We start from the raw sequence: 16,228 nt of genomic DNA on the forward strand, positions 1-16,228 counted from the left end.
TGGACAGCGTTAGCTCTGGAGTTTCGGTGGATATGTATGGCTTTTATCAAAGGGAGGATATAGAAAGAGCACTCTGACAGCATTCCTTTATAAAGCTTGCTTTACTGCGTCTCAAGTGACTCCCTCCTGTATCCCCTTTTAAAGTGGGGTATGACAGAAGCGGATTACCCAGCCAGCAGGCAGGAGGGCTGAGGAAGGAGTTGTGGTTCTGAGCACAATCTTAATGAAATCCCAGATGAGGCGTTACCCTCCACAGAGGGGATGATAATTTATTACAGAATCACCAAACCCATGCAGGCTTGCCAACCAAGTGCCCTGTGCCTGCCTTTTGGGAAAGGTTTCTCTGGCAGATCCAGAGAAGTTTCTCTGCAGAGAAGTTTAAAGTAAGAGGCCAGTGCAAAGCACAAGCGGTGCTCAGAGGCCTTCTGTGTGTGCCACTGCAGCTACCAGAGCACTGAGACACCAGAGGATACAGCAGCAGCTGTCTGACCCCATCCCTACCGCTTCTCTAGCACCACTGGTTCGTTCCCACCTGCCTCCAGGACACAGTGGCAGTACCACAGCCTCAAAAGAGTGAGGTCTCTTTGTAGTGAATGTATCAACTCCGCTGGGCTGCAGTATTTTCCCAGAGAGGAGAGACATATCTCCATGTGAAGGCACTGGAGAAACCCCCACCATAAGCACAGGACACGCGAGAGCCTAGATCCCACCTCAAGCCCAGCGCCAGCCGGCAGCCAGTTTTCCCTATCCAGAAGCTGAGCACGGCCACACTGTAGCTCCCAGAAGAGGCTTCAGATCTGGTGCATGCTCCTGTGTGACATTTAGAGGGGCTGGGTGCTAAGATTGCCCCAGCATTGCTGCAAATAAGCATATGCCGAGCATACTCCAATGCATCATGACCCAAGTATCATTAGATCCCTAGAAAAGCTTTCCTCTTAGCAGGATAACCACGTCTGGGGACCATCCTCTGTAGCAGGCAGTAGCATTGCTGTGAAACACAGACGTGCCTTCCTGAGGAATCTGGCTTATATGCATCAACCTTCTCAGCACAAGGGTGCAAGACTGTTTGGGCAGAGAACACTATCAGACTTCTCCGCCTGTACCAGCCAGCTTTCCGTGCACAGCTGCCAGCGCTGGCTGCTGCGCGCAACTGCTGCAGTTTATCAGGGTGGCAGAGAGATTTACCCCTGCCTCGTGCTGGCAAGGTATTCATTCCCTGAAGTTCAGCAGCGAACATCTCCAGCAGGTTATTTCTTTGACACTTTGCCCAGTTATCTGTGATTACAGATTTGTGCTGGTCTTCCGTTTGCTCATTTGGTCCTTTGCTTGTCAAGTGTGTTCACGCTCTGAAGCGACCAGCCGTCTATCATGGGACCAGGCTTTCCTGCATGTGTCCACCATGCAGAACAGTGCACATCGACACTGGCTGTGGTGCTGAGGGCTATTTTACAGCACAAGAGATAATTAATACTAAGATCACACAGCTAGAAATCAAAGATATGCAGTGCGAATCATTCAGTGATGAAAAAAAGTCTGATTGGGCTTTGTCACACACATGGTTTTTCTAGGACCCTACTGAATCCCATAAGCTCCCTCGCCCCGTATCTGTGGGAATCCTTAATCCTGGTGCTGTTATGAGCAATGTCAATTGTGGAGTGGGTCCCTAATTCTTTGCAAGAGGCTGGCAAAGTGAAGTCCTGGCAGTGCTGAAGCAAATGGCAAAATCTCCACTGATTCACACAAAACCAGGGTCTCACCACCCCTCTGAACTATACCGCACAGCTCCCAGTCTGTCCCTCGCACTGGGTCCAGCTCTGTTCAATGTCTTTATCAACGACCTGGATGAAGGCATTGAGTGCACCCTCAGCAAGTTTGCAGATGACACGAAGCTGGGTGGAAGTGTGGATCTGCTGGAGGGTAGGGAGGCTCTGCAAAGGGATCTGAACAGGCTGGACTGCTGGGCCGAGACCAATGGGATGAGGTTTAACAAGGCCAAATGCCGGGTCCTGCACTTGGGGCACAACAACCCTATGCAGTGCTACAGACTGGGGGAAGAATGGCTGGAGAGCTGCACGGAAGAGAAGGACCTGGGGGTGCTGGTTGACAGCCGACTGAACATGAGCCAGCAGTGGCCCAGGTGGCCAAGAAGGCCAATGGCATCTTGGCTTGTATCAGAAATGGGGTCACCAGCAGGTCCAGGGAGGGGATTCTCCCTCTGTACTCAGCACTGGTGAGACCGCACCTTGAATACTGTGTTCAGTTCTGGGCCCCTCACCACAAGAAGGATGTTGAGGCTCTGGAGCGTGTCCAGAGAAGAGCAACAAAGCTGGTGAGGGGCTGGAGAACAAGTCTTACAAGGAGCGGCTGAGACAGCTGGGGGTGTTTAGCCTGGAGAAGAGGAGGCTGAGGGGAGACCTTATTACTCTCTACAACTGCCTGAGAGGAGGTTGTGGAGAGGAGGGAGCTGGGCTCTTCTCCCAGGTGACAGAGGACAGGACAAGAGGGAATGGCCTCAAGCTCCATCAGGGGAGGGTCAGGTTGGATATCAGAAAAAAATTCTTCACAGTAAGAGTCATTGGGTACTGGAACAGCTGCCCAGGGAGGTGGTCGAGTCACCTTCCCTGGAGGTGTTTAAGGAACGGGTGGATGAAGTGCTTAGGGACATGGTTTAGGGAGTGTTAGGAATGGTTGGACTCGATGATCCAATGGGTCCTTTCCAACCTTGTGATTCTGTGATTCTGTGAATAATTTGATATGAAACATGGGGCCACATGGTAGTCACGTATGCTAGAAGTGCATAACGTAGCTCAGAAAGGCCTAGTCTTGTGTTAGCCTCTGTGAAGCAGGGTAGGAAATGCAGATTTTTCTCCAAGTTCCTTACTATGCTTGAAATGCATAAGTTCCTCAGCTTAAAGATGTGTCCTAACACTCCATCATTGGAATTTTCCATCATTATCACTCTGTTCCTGTATCAATACTTGTCCAGACGTTTTCTTCAAGGCCACACGACCATTGCGTTAAGAAGCAAGAAGCTGATAACGCCAACAAGCCAGGAGGCCAGTGCACTGACCCTTGCCAAAACAGGCATTGTTTCCTGGGAAGATAAGAGTCTACAGCCTCCATGGGTGGACCTCCAGAGTGACCAATGAGCGTGGACACACGCCAAGGTCCGCTCTCCCCTTTCTCTTTATAACCAGGGCTGCCGGGGCAAGGAGTCCAAACCTGCTCTGAGCGTTCATTGCAAGGAGCCTGAAGCCTGCAAACCTCCTGCACGATGACACTGACTCAAGCTGAGAAGGCCGCCGTGGTCGCCATCTGGACAAAAGTGGCTACCCAAGCCGATGCCATCGGGGCGGAATCCCTGGAGAGGTAAGTCCCCCAGAACCCTTCCAAAGAGGGTGCTTAGCTCTTGGGATGCATCTCATGGAAAACTGGCATGATTGAGAGCACACTGGGGCTGGTGTGAGTTGATGGATGACCTCTACGTTAATCTTCTGGAATGATATAGCTACTAAATGCTAATAGATGGCTTCAAAATCTTACAGCAAGGCGTAATTTTCTAAGCAATTCTAACATTTTCTTTCCCCATTACAGCAGTTCAGAAGAATTCATAGCCGGGAGCCCTGGCAAGGAATTCAGTCATTGATACTCAGTGTCCTAAAATAGGTTTATCACTGCTAGGAATCACTTGAAGTGGTTTATTGTGCAAGGGATGCAATTTCTACATAAACGATGCAATTCTCTTGCAGTTTCTAGGCATTAAGAGAACAGCTGGCCACTAAATTCACTGGACACTCAAGTTTCATTGTTCCAGCTGATCAGTAATGAACTGTTAGGCAACAAGAGAGAACTGGATCCACAGTAATCCAAAATTCATACAAATTAAATAAGCTGGCACAAAAAGGATAACAGCTCAGATTCAGAAATTATTGTTATTAGAAGTTATTTAAATGTTATTTACAGCTCAATGTAAAGTTTAGTGTTACTCCTCCCAGGACCCTGAGTACCACTCATATAAATTCCGGTTCATTCAGCTTGTATTAGCTTGAAGATCCTGCAAACTGGCTCACGATGTAATATAGGAAATGTATTAACAATTTGGGGCTACTCTGTACTTTAAAATACCCCCAAGGCTCCCCAAAATACTTTTAGTTTATAATTATTTTTAACTTTTCACTCTTCTCTAGTAGGTACAGGTTAGCCCACTGTCTAATCTGTACACACTGCAGAAGAGATTTAAGAGCAGAAAAACCTTGATGCAAGCTTCAAGATCCAAAAGCTCTCTTACAACTGCTGTAGGAGTGTATTTCTGTAGCTGGCAGGCTTGCACCACAATTGCTCTGGGGTTTTACCATCTTGTACATGTAATTTTGACTGCTGACTCTTGTTCTCGTGTTCTCCTCCAGGCTTTTCTCCAGCTACCCTCAGACAAAAACCTACTTCCCTCACTTTGATCTCAGCCAAGGCTCAGCTCAACTTCGTGGTCATGGCTCCAAGGTCATGAATGCCATTGGGGAAGCTGTGAAGAATGTTGATGACATTAGAGGCGCTTTGGCCAAGCTCAGTGAGCTGCATGCTTACATCCTCAGGGTGGATCCAGTGAACTTCAAGGTGAGTGAGTACAGAAACTTTCAGGGATGGAAACTGCCATTGCAGAATTAGAGATCACAGATCATTTTGTCTAATGGCAGCTTGATCCCTGCCTGTACTGCACAGCCTCATCAACTCATGTTGATGCTTGTTCCCCACCTGATTTTTAACCTGAGGTTGGATCTTTTAATGAAAGAGCTGGTGTTGCTCAAGCAAAGAACTACTCAATGGGCTCCTTTGATTTGTGTTAGACACTCTTGAGCCTCTGCTGCCTTTGGTGTAACTGATGAACCTCCCTCACAAGTAAAGTTATATCACCTGTCTTGGACAAAGTAAATTCTGAACATTTCCACTTTGTTGTATTTCCCTTTGGGGAGGAAGAAAGGGACATTTGGAAAGAGGGGGTGGTATCGAGCAGTGCCTTTTGCCCTATACCAAAGGAACTCTGCTTCTTCACACACCCCATCAGGCAGCAACACTACCTGGTTGGGACACATAGTGGTCACCTGAGAGCACACTGGCACCAAGATCTATTGCAGATCCCTAGACTGACATCTGTTACTGGTTACAATGGATTTCATCCTGTTTTCTCTTACAGCTGCTTTCCCACTGTATCCTGTGCTCCGTGGCTGCCCGCTATCCCAGTGACTTCACCCCAGAAGTTCATGCCGCATGGGACAAGTTCCTATCTAGTGTTTCCTCTGTTCTGACCGAGAAGTACAGATAAAGGTCCTCCACAGAGGGTGAGGGACGCGCATCCATGGTGCACCCAGGCTGCCAGGCTCTGGGGTATCCACTCCCTTTCAAATCCCTTATGTAGGGGTTCAGTCATCTGCAAAAAACAATAAACAACTCAAATATGAGCTTTGGTCTCTGTGTTTTCATCTCCATGTGTTGCACCTACACCTTACTCTTCAGACAGGGGACTTCTGAGATGTCTGTGGAGGGGAAAATACTAAACAGTGTAAATTCATGTACCAATTCATGTGCTAAGCTGTGTAAATTCAGTGGGAATAATACAACATAATACTCTGTGGGAATAACATAGCTCTGAGTTGAAGTTCAGGACAAGCTAGAGCCCTATGACTCGTAACTGCCCACCAAAGGTACATCCACCAAAGGCTGTTTCCAGGCTCATGAAGAAACAGTCCTATCTCTGCTAGGATAATGAATGGACACTGGGTTTTTGTTTGCCCTATCCCAAACCCATCACAACCCGTTGTGAACAAAACCTGCATTGCCTTACATTGTGATATGCCCAGAGCGATGCTGGACATTGTCTTCTCATGGTCCTTCCCACTGGATATGGGCAGGGTACCTGATGTTCTTTGTGAACACCTTGGGCTCTTCCACCTGCTAGACAGGTTTGGTAGAGAGACTATGCCCTCATCTTGACATCTCTTATTTTTATAGGGGGAACTTTACATGCGTTTGAAATTCGAGAATATCAGTGTTGATGATATCTGGGGGACCACAAATTCAAATATCAAATATCTGGGGCTTCTCTGGAAAGCAGTGACAAAGAAGAGCACAGACCTGATGGTCACCCTTGGGGGACTGCAGGGATCCTCCGCACATACCTGTTGTTACCCCTAGTGAGCAGGCAAGCACTACACAGTTCCTCAATCACTCCCCCCATGATGGGATGAGGGGAAGAGGAAAGACAATAAAAGGAAGAAGATTTTGCGGTCAACAATCAAGCAAACAGAAATAATTGATTAATAAGTGAAGGATAAGTGGGAGAAGAGGGAAGAAAACAAAACACACAATGCAAAGGCAATGATTCACCGCCTGTCTACCCATCAGTTCCTGAGCAAAAATGATGGGTAACCCTCCTAAAACTCCCTAAAAGCCCCTCTTTTCCCTTTTATTGCTGAGCATGGCATTATATGGTATGCAACACCTCTTTGGTTGCATTTGAAGTCATCTGCTCAGCTGTGTCGCATCCCAGCATATCATGCACCCCAAAATCTATGCCCTGGGAGGAGGACAGGGTGAGAAGCAGAGATGACCCTAATGTTGCACAAACACTGCTCAATGAAAGCCAGGACAGCAGTGTTGGCTTGGTCAAAATTCTAAACAACAGCACCATGTGAGCTGCTGTGAAGGAAACTATTTCTCAGGTTATATTCACTGCTCATGCCTGTCTCAAAGGAGTTCTGACATGAAAAGGTGGGTGCACAGTCTTAAGCATCCTCTGACTGATGACCTGAACTGCAAGGTGTGGCCCTCATCCCATTTACAAACTTTTGGGACTGTGGTCAAAAGGGAGGGAGATGGTGCGGAAGCTCTGAAGTCACCTAATTGCTCTGAACATGTCACATAGTATAGCACAGCAGTGTTTAAAACAGTTGATATTTGTGGGTGTCGGGTAACCTGAGGGTTTAAATCCATGACTTAGATGGTAGGCCAGCATCTGCTGTGTCCCCGACCTCAAATTGGTACCAAGGACTCTGCACAGAGGCTGAGCAAAGGATGTGACAGTCACCAACCACTTCTTTATCAGGGTGTGTAGCAATCATAGAATCAAAGAAACACTAAATTGGACAAGACCTTTGAGATCATTAAGCCCAACTGTACCTGTCCACTAGGATGAGGGGGAATGGTTTTAAGCTGTAAGAGGGGAGATTTAGATGAGATCTTGGGAAGAAATATATTCCTGTGAGGGTGGTGAGGCCCTGGCCCAGGTTGCCCAGAGCAGTGGCGGCTGCCCCATCCCTGGAGGGGTTCAAGGCCAGGTTGGATGGGGCTTGGAGCCCCTGATCCAGTGGGAGGTGTCCCTTCCCATGGCAGTAGAGTGGAACTGGATGATCTTGAAGGTCTGTTCCAACCCAAACCATTCTATGACACTAAAATTCTATGACTCTATGCTATGTCCTGCGGGGATGTCCCAGCTTTTACGGGGGAAAGCAAGAGCACACACTGGGGTGAGAAGAAGCCCGAGCCTGACAGGTGTCACAGGATGGATTTTGGGATGACCATGCTCCCAAAAAGGAGTTTCTTTGCCCAGGTTCCTCTGGGCTGATGGAGAGACGATCTCGATCCCCAGCACAACTTGGGAGGTCCTGCTTCTCCTCAGAGGTCCACGGGTTTTTTGGGCAGAGAGGAGATGGATGTGCTGGGACTGGAGGGCATGAGGGGCCAGGGACAGATGTGCGACCCACCATGGCACCCCCATCACCAAGGGAAGGCCCTGACCCTGCTGGAGGAGAATGTTGCATCCCAACAGGAGGCTTGAGGACACACCGGCCAGTGAGACCAAGGCTGTGGCACCCATGGGATGTCCCCATGGCTGCTGCCGACCGTGGGGCAGCCCAACTGGGTGCGGTCCCTGGCCCCCAGCCTCACACGGGACTGGTGCAGTGGGGCAGAACAGGGCAGGGTTCTTGGGGCCCCAAGGGTAGCCAGGGCCCCCCAAGGCAGCCGCTCCCTGGGCCCAGCACTGCACAGCATCACTCCCCCCACCCCTCAGCGCTGAGAAGATAACGCTGGGGTGGAGGTGCCGGCTGCTATAAGAGGGTGTCCTCACAGTCTCTGCTGCACCCAAAACCTGTCCACTGCCTCCAGCTGCAACGATGCTGACTGCAGAGGAACAGAGCCTGATCCAGAAGGTGTGGGAAAAGACTGCCAGCCACAGGGATGAAATAGGAGGCGAGAGTCTATATAGGTGCGAAAAGGACCCAGGGACCCCATGGGGAGGGGGGCAGCAAGTGAGTGGGAGCCCCACGAAGGGCTGGTGGTGGGGGTTGCCTGGGGACCAGCAGCACTGACTGTCCCGCTCCCGCAGGCTGTTCACCTCCTACCCCTCGACCAAGACCTACTTCCCCCACTTCGACCTGAGCTGTGGTTCTGAGCAGATCCGCAGCCACGGCAAGAAAGTGGTGGCCGCCTTGAGCACTGCTGTCAAGAGCCTGGACAACCTCAGCCAGGCACTGTCTGAGCTCAGCAGCCTGCACGCCTACAACCTGCGCGTCGACCCCGTCAACTTCAAGGCAGGCTGGGGACTGGGGATGGGGAGCGGGGAGCGGGATACAGGAGCTGGGACCAGGGACTGGGAACCGCAGCAGTGATGTTGAACCCCATTCTGCTTTGCAGCTGCTGTCGCAGTGCATCCAGGTGGTGCTGGCCCTGCACCTGGGCAAGGAATACACCCCCGAGGTGCACGCCGCCTTCGACAAGTTCCTGTCGGCCGTGGCTGCCGTGCTGTCCGAGAAGTACAGATGAGCTGCTTGCCTGTGCCAGGGTACCTTCAATAAAGACACCTTTGCCACAGCAGTGTGTCCGTCCGTGCTGGGGCCCTGGGGTGGGCTGGGGTGCTCCCATCAGAGGGAGGAAGGAGCTGCTGGTGAGGCCAGCAGTGGTACAGGGGGACAGCACTGGCTGTGGGCTCCCTGGGTGCCCCCAGGGTTCTGCCTGCTTCCACCATGCCCCAGCTTAGGGTACAGCTGATGCTGGTAGCAGATCACGGGGAACGGAGCTCACTCTGTCTCCTCGCTGTGCCTGCAGCCCTCTAGGGAGCACAGGGGAAGGATGCGCCAAGCCAATGTGGTTCTTGGATTCCCTTGAAGGATTCCTCACAAAGGGAGGATTAATCCCTCCTGGTCCATCTATCATGATGGCTGTTTAGGACTCTCTTGGAGATGCCGTGGGAGCTGAGTGCCTCCATGAGCTCCACAGGCAATCAGACAAGTTCATGGAGTCCAAAAAATCCACCACAGACCATTAAGTACAAATACTGTTCTTAAGCTCCAACACTGAGCCACAAATCCCCGTCGACTGGCAGGGAAGTGTCCCCACACGTGATCTGGGTGTCCAAACTCCCTCTGGCACCTGGGCAGGGTGAGAGTGGAGCTGGCAGAGCTGCAGTCAAGCACAGGGCCATGGGGTTTGGGGCTTTGGAACACAGATTTTAGAAAATTGTTGTCTTTAGATCTCAGGGGGTGTGTTATAAGATACCAAACTAGCCCTGGGTTTGCTCTGCACTGCGAAACTGAAGGGAGGGATGGGAGATGGTGCATCAGGGCTGAGTGCAGGCAGCAGCCGGGCACAAGGCACGGAGAGACCCTGCCTGCACAGGGACACAAGGCTGGGAGTCCCTTGGCCACACCAGCCCCTGCTCCTGCAGGTGCACTCATGAACCCACAGCATTTTTCCTCCATCTTCAGACATATCCCAGCCTATATCCCAATGTCTTCCTCTGCATTTACGCCCATTTAGTCTTATGCTACCAGTTTGAAGGGCTCTTCTGAAGGCCTCCCCAAATGCACACTGAGGCAAACACCACCCTGCTGCTGTTACCCTGGGTTCCATGTCCCAGAAGATCAGCCCCCCTCCGCCCTGTACTCCCCTCCTTCCCTGCTCTGAAAGGATGCCAGCTCCAGCTAATCTCCCCCAAACACAAACGATAAGGCTCGTCAGCCATGGAGGAAACACGGGTGTGAACTGCCCCCTGCCTGCCTGCGCCAGCTTTCAACCCTCCTTGGAAGCGCTGCAGCCCCCCTCACCCTCCTCATCTTAGAATCATAGAATAGTTCGGGTTGGAAGGGACTTTAAAGCCCACCCATTTCCACCCCCTGCCATGGGCAGAGACACCTCCCACTGGATCAGGGGCTCCAAGCCCCATCCAACCTGGCCTTGAACCCCTCCAGGGATGGGGCAGCCACCACTGCTCTGGGCAACCTGTTCTAGTGTCTCACCACTCTCATGGTGAAGAAATTCTTCCTTATATGACGCCTAAATCTGCCCCTCTCCAGTTTATACCCCCAGTATCGCTACAGGCCTTTGTGAAGAGTCTTCCTCACCATCCTCATCTTCCCTGGCCCTCTTGCCTTCCTTGCCCTCATCACTCGGGGGAGAGGGTGCTCGCTACGGGCTGCTGTGGCCCTGCGTGCCTTCCTTCCATGGCAGCGTGCTCCTGCTGCTGCAGACCAGTGCGGGCATCACTGATCCCAGTGGCTCTGCTGAGTGTCCCCTCTCCCCAGGAGTCGGGGTCACCCTGTCCCCCTGCAGAACAGCAGGAGAGAGGGCTGAGACAGGGGAGCTGAGGGTCTGTGTGCAAAGGGATGTGGCTGTGCTTCAGGGAGCAGGGGAGCGAAGAGAGCGCACGCTTTGGGGTACACTCATTTGGGGTACACTGAGAGAATGAGAGCAGTGGGTGCAGCAAGGACGAGTGGATGTGTGGACAGGGGCCACGGTGGACGGTGGGATGGGCAGCGTGTGTGCAGGGGCTGTGATGCACAGGAGGACACGCATAGGGGCAAGCATGTGTGTGCAAGAATGCTGCGTGTGTAGGGGCCGTGTTACATGGCAGTGCCAGCGCAGTTCATGTCTGTGCATAGAGGCTGTGTTGGATGGGTCGGTCCGTACCGGTAGGTGCCCCCGGGTGGGTGTCAGAGGTGCTGGGTAGCCTCAGACTGTGCAGCACAGACTCCACCATGCTATTGAAGTTACAGCTACCACACAGTTCCCACCGCCCTGCCTGGACACGGCCAGGCTGTGCCAGAGCTGCCTGCGCCCGGGGCACCGCGGCTGGTACTGCGCTCTGCACCCTGCACCCAGCCTGGGACAAGGGCGAATATGCACGGACTCCCCCACCTGTGCCCGGGCAGACTCTAACCTCAATCCATGCCAGCGCAGACCCTAAACCCAAGCCTAAACCTAAAACTAAGCCAAAGCATAAACCTAAGCCTAACCCTAACCTTAACCAAAGCCTAAGTGTAAACTTAAGCCAAAGCCTAAACCTAACCTAAGTCTAAACCTAAGGCTAGGCCTAACCCTAACCAAAGCCAAAGCCTAAGCCTAAACCTAACCCTAACCTAAGCTTAAGCCTAAACCTAAGTCAAAACCTCAACCAAATTCTAAGCCGAAACCTAAGCCAAAGCTTAAACCTAAACTTTAAGCCAAAGGCTTAAACCCTAAGCCTAAGCCTAAAACTAAACCTAAATGCTAACATTAGCCCTAAACATAAGCCTAAGACTAAACCTAAACCTAAATGCTAACATTAGCCCTAAACATAAGCCTAAGACTACACCTAAGCCTAAGTCTAAACCTAAACCTAAACCTAAACCTAAACCTAAACCTAAACCTAAACACTAACATTACCCATAAACGTAAGCCTAAGCCTAAGTCTAAACCTAAACCTAAAGGCTAACATTAGCCCTTAACCTAAAGGTAAGCCTAAGCCTAGCCCAAACCCTAACCTTAGCCCTTAACCTAAGCCTAACCCTAAGCTGCAGCCTTCCCCTCCCCGCAGCCCTCCCCGCGCCGCCCCCAGTGAGGGACAGAGCCCCCCCGCCGGTGCCGGGGTGTGGGTGCCTGGCCGGGGTCCAGCGGGGGCGGGAGGGGACCGGGAGGGGACCGGGAGCGGGGCGGGCGGCGGGTGGGGCCCCGGCAGCGCATATAAGGGCGGTGCTGGGCGGCGGGGGCACCCGTGCTGGGGGCTGCCAACGCCGAGCTGACACCATGGTGCTGTCTGCCGCCGACAAGACCAACGTGAAGGGCATCTTCACCAAAATTGGGGGACACGGCGATGACTACGGCGCCGAGACCCTGGACAGGTACGTGTCCATCCCCGTCCCCATCATCACCCCATCTCCTCTCCGTCTGTGCCTCCTTCCACCTGCCCCCATGCGCACCCCATCTGCCCCCACACGCTCTCCATCTCACCCGTCCCTGTCCGATGTGACCCTGTCTCATTCGTCCCTGTCCCCCTTTTTCCTCTAGGATGTTCACGGTCTACCCCCAGACCAAGACCTACTTCCCCCACTTCGATGTGTCCCACGGCTCCGCTCAGATCAAGGCGCACGGCAAGAAGGTGGTGGCTGCCCTGGTTGAGGCCGTCAACCACATCGATGACATCGCGGGCGCCCTCTCCAAGCTTAGCGACCTCCACGCCCACAAGCTCCGCGTGGACCCTGCCAACTTCAAAGTGAGCACCTGGGAAGGGGTGACCAGCCCGGCTCCCCTCCTGCACCCCCCTGGCTACCTCCTTGCTCACCATCTCCTTTTGCCTTTCAGCTTCTGGGCCAATGCTTCCTGGTGGTTGTGGGCATCCACCACCCCGCTGCCCTGACCCCAGAGGTCCATGCCTCCCTGGACAAGTTCCTGTGCGCCGTGTCCACCGTGCTGACCGCCAAGTACCGTTAAGACGGCACCATGGCTAAGGCTGGCCCTAACCTACTGCCAGCCCTTCAACAGTGAGCAACCAAATGATCTCAAATAAAATCTGTTGCATTTGTGCTCCAGCTTTGGTGTCCTCCTCTGATTGCTGCCTGAGGGGAGGGAGCGGGAGGGATCTGATCTGGGGGTCTGAACGGAGGGGCCCCCCACCAGCAGGGCTCTGGTTTTGCTGCCTCTGAGAGGAGGCAGTGTTCGGGTGGTGGTGCCTGGCGGGCAGACACCGCTTTGCCCAGCCGTGGGGCTCTGCGAGCAAGCAGAGCATTTCCAGGCACTGGTGGAGAGGAAAGACTCGTGGAGAATGTCCAGTGTCTGATCCTTGGGAGCTCCCTGCAACCCAAGCCTTCCCATCTGAGCACCACACTGGAATCCTCTCTTGTCTCACCAACCCTGTGGACGCCTTACTCCAATTCAGGCCAAATTGTTGGAGACCATCTCCTCCTGGAAGTTCTTGCAGGAAACAGTGGAGTACAGGGGCTCCTGGCCTCTGTGACCCTTTGCGTGGTTGCACGGCAAGGGCACCCTGAGGACTTCCGAGTGCAAGGGCATCTCTGCGTATTCCCAGCACGCAGGGTTGTGAGGAGTTCCAGAACTTCTGTTTCCACCTGCTGCTGCACTGCTGGGGTGTCGCTTTGGGGCAGGCTTGGGGAGCCAGCGGGAATAGGGCACTGCAAGGGGAGCAGACAGGGTTTTGCCCCAGATCTGCTCTTTGAGCCCTGAACTGCAGCGGGGTAGGAGGTGGTAGGGGACGAAAACAAGCACAGGCAGCAAAGCGGTGCTGGGTGCCACGGCGCCGGTGTCCACGCAGCCCCCAGCCCTTATCGCAACCTGCAGCAGGGCGGCCACCATGGGGTGGCTGTGGGGGGCTGATAAAGGGGAGAGTGGGCTCTCCTCCAGCTGTGGGTGTGGTGGGAGATGGGGCAGCAGATAGTCCTGGGGGGTGAGGGGGAGTACAACCTGCCAGGTGCTGAGTAAGGCTGCCCTGTCCGTGCCAAGGCTGGGGGGTGCTCGGTGCTGGGGTGAAGGTTCAAGAAAGCCCAGGGTGGCTGGTCCAGCAGAGCTGGAGCACAGAGCCAAGCTGAAGCTGCCTCTTTGCTCCCTGGCATTTGCAAGGATGGATGCTTGCCCCAGCCCCATGGCCTCCAGTCACCATCAGTGAACACATCAGAGGCAGGAGAGACCTCAAAAGACTGGAGAGAAGGGAAACCCTCCAGATCCCAGGGTTTCTCCTGCGAAGCACCACAGGCATCACGCCCACCACACCTGAGTACAGTGAGGAGAAGACAAAGCTGGTCAGGGCATCACTGACAACCCTGATCTAGCTTTGCACGGAGCAGGGTGTTGGAGCAGGTTGCACCCTTCCAGCAGACATTACTCAGATATAACTGTGGACACAACTTTGCTCCATGGAAAGTCTGTGCTCCCTGGGGAGCTCAGGAGGAGTGGGGCCACGGTGGATGTCCAGGGCACACAGGTGTGCAAGGCACATACAGGTGTGGACTTGTATGTAAAGTACAAGTAAGGGCCACCATCAAATCCAGCATGGATTTGGGATGCTCCAAACCCAGCAGGGTCCTTATGCACACGGTATGTGCGTAAGAGACAAGGTGTCAGAGCAACGCAGGGGACAGTGTGCGTGTGGAGGGGACCGGGCTGGCAATTGTCCCCACTGCCTCTTCCAGGCTTCCACTTCCAACAACTCCTATGCCATGCTGTGTCCTTAGGTGGGACACATTTTGTGGCAGCAGGCAGCATCCTGGCTCTGCAGCGCTTTCCCAGGAGTCTGCCTGTTTTCCCAGGAGTCTGCCTGGTCCAAACCCTGCTGAGCTCCAAAGAGCCGGGACGAGCTTTGTTCCAGCTGCCACAAGATGGGGACCTCAAGCCGTGGTGCTTTATCGGGGCCAGGCAGAGGTGCAGAGGGCCAAGCCTTGCTGCTGCCTGCAGGGCTGAGCTGGAGCCTTCAGACAGGGGGAAACAGCCTGCCAGGATGGGCTTCCAGCCAGCCCCAAGCACGCTGGAGATCCTGCTGCCAGCTTGGAGGGGTGTAGGAACTCTCCGCTCCAGTTTGGTGTCCCAGCCGCCGGCACCCAACACCTCCTGGCTCATAGTGCAGAGGAATGTGACCTCTGGGCTCCCTTCACTGAGGATCCCTTGGTGGCCATGGCTTCATGCCCCCAACCCAGGCCATGGCTTTGCTCAGGAGGCAGTTGCAGCAAGAAGCTTCAGGGGAAGATGGACATCTTCAGGTGAGACAAAAGCCTGTTCTGATGTCTCCACTATCTGGAGGCCTTTCTCGCCACTCATCAACGTTTATTCTTGATAAACAAAGCATCTATGGGTCAAAGATACCCACAGAACAACACAGTGCTTTGTTGTACGATACCCACCAAGACAAGTGGCATCTGGAATTCCATTTTAATTGAAAAAGAAACTCAAATGACATCACGAAACAAAGCCTGATTATTACAACGTACCTGATCACAACACCTTCACCAGGCTGCAAATTGTGTTGTCCAGGTAGCTTAGATGCTGCTCTTAAGAGTGTCTGATAAAAAAGTCATGGCCCTCGAGCACATATCCTGGAAAGGGACAGAGAAGCACATACTCCTGGAGGAGATCAGGCATCCTAGGAGAGTCTACCAGGAATTTCCCATGCAAAATATAGCGGAGAAGCAGTGGGAAGGTGCAGAACCAGTTTATTACTGGAAGCTGATCTTCGGACACCAGTTGAGCATCTCTCTTGCTGGAGACATGAGGGAAACCTCATGTGTTCTACAAACTGGTTTTTTCTACATCCTATATCGGCATTCAGTACGCCAACAGCACACCTCATGATTGGGGCAGCCTATAGGACTTGTGCTGAAAAACTGTGGTTGGGAAGTTACCTTTCCTGTCAGATTTTCCATTCAAAACTGATGTCTGCTATTTGTCCAGGTCATTTTGAATTCTAACCCAGTGCTTTGGGGGGCTCACAGCCCGTCCAGCTCAGGCACATCAGAGGTTTTAATAAACGCATTCTCCATTACAACACATAAGTTATTGATGAAGAAACAGTGAATAATAATGTTGAACCAAGGACTGGAATCTGTCACAGAAGGAAAACAGACTCATCTGAAATGATTCATTCTTGGCAATGGCCACAGTTATTACTCATCTCTTTCTTCGATTAAATGTCCCACTGTTTTTTCATGATTTGAAGTTGACTGGTTTATGGTTCCTTAGTTTCCTCCTTGTACCCTGCTAATAATAACAGGCCCTGTTGCCCTGTTTCTGCAGCCCCATCACTCTCTGCTGCTTCTCAAAGATACTGGCTGTGTGGCCATGGCTTCCATCAGTTGCTGAGGTAAAGGGGCATTTATTTTCCAGCAAACATCCTGAAGATACTGGAATGATTGAAATATACTTTAACACACACTTCTAGGATCCTCCCACCTTCCCCGCTGGCTGTTTTGCCAGTGGGAAA

General features: G+C 52.6%; 3 protein-coding genes across 3 annotated transcripts; all 3 read left to right on the forward strand.

Annotated features, from left to right (window-relative positions):
* The first annotated feature begins 2,688 nt into the window (after window positions 1–2,688).
* Window positions 2,689–5,402, forward strand: LOC104066411 (hemoglobin subunit pi). The gene is made up of 3 exons (XM_009569006.2): window positions 2,689–3,369; window positions 4,407–4,611; window positions 5,189–5,402. The coding sequence occupies exons 1-3, from the start codon at window positions 3,275–3,277 to the stop codon at window positions 5,315–5,317; spliced, it is 429 nt and encodes a 142-aa protein (XP_009567301.1). The 5' UTR covers window positions 2,689–3,274; the 3' UTR covers window positions 5,318–5,402.
* A 2,728-nt stretch (window positions 5,403–8,130) lies between these two features.
* Window positions 8,131–8,861, forward strand: alpha-D (hemoglobin subunit alpha-D-like). The gene is given in 3 exon segments (NM_001302487.1): window positions 8,131–8,257; window positions 8,378–8,582; window positions 8,686–8,861. Coding segments are annotated over 3 exon segments (426 nt in total). The 5' UTR covers window positions 8,131–8,165; the 3' UTR covers window positions 8,815–8,861.
* Window positions 8,862–12,017: 3,156 nt separating this feature from the next.
* Window positions 12,018–12,832, forward strand: HBA2 (hemoglobin subunit alpha 2). The gene is given in 3 exon segments (NM_001302488.1): window positions 12,018–12,146; window positions 12,313–12,517; window positions 12,607–12,832. Coding segments are annotated over 3 exon segments (429 nt in total). The 5' UTR covers window positions 12,018–12,051; the 3' UTR covers window positions 12,736–12,832.
* Window positions 12,833–16,228: the final 3,396 nt, after the last annotated feature.

The sequence above is a fragment of the Cuculus canorus genome, chromosome 15 (genome assembly GCF_017976375.1).
Source record: "Cuculus canorus isolate bCucCan1 chromosome 15, bCucCan1.pri, whole genome shotgun sequence".
NCBI lineage: Eukaryota > Metazoa > Chordata > Aves > Cuculiformes > Cuculidae > Cuculus > Cuculus canorus.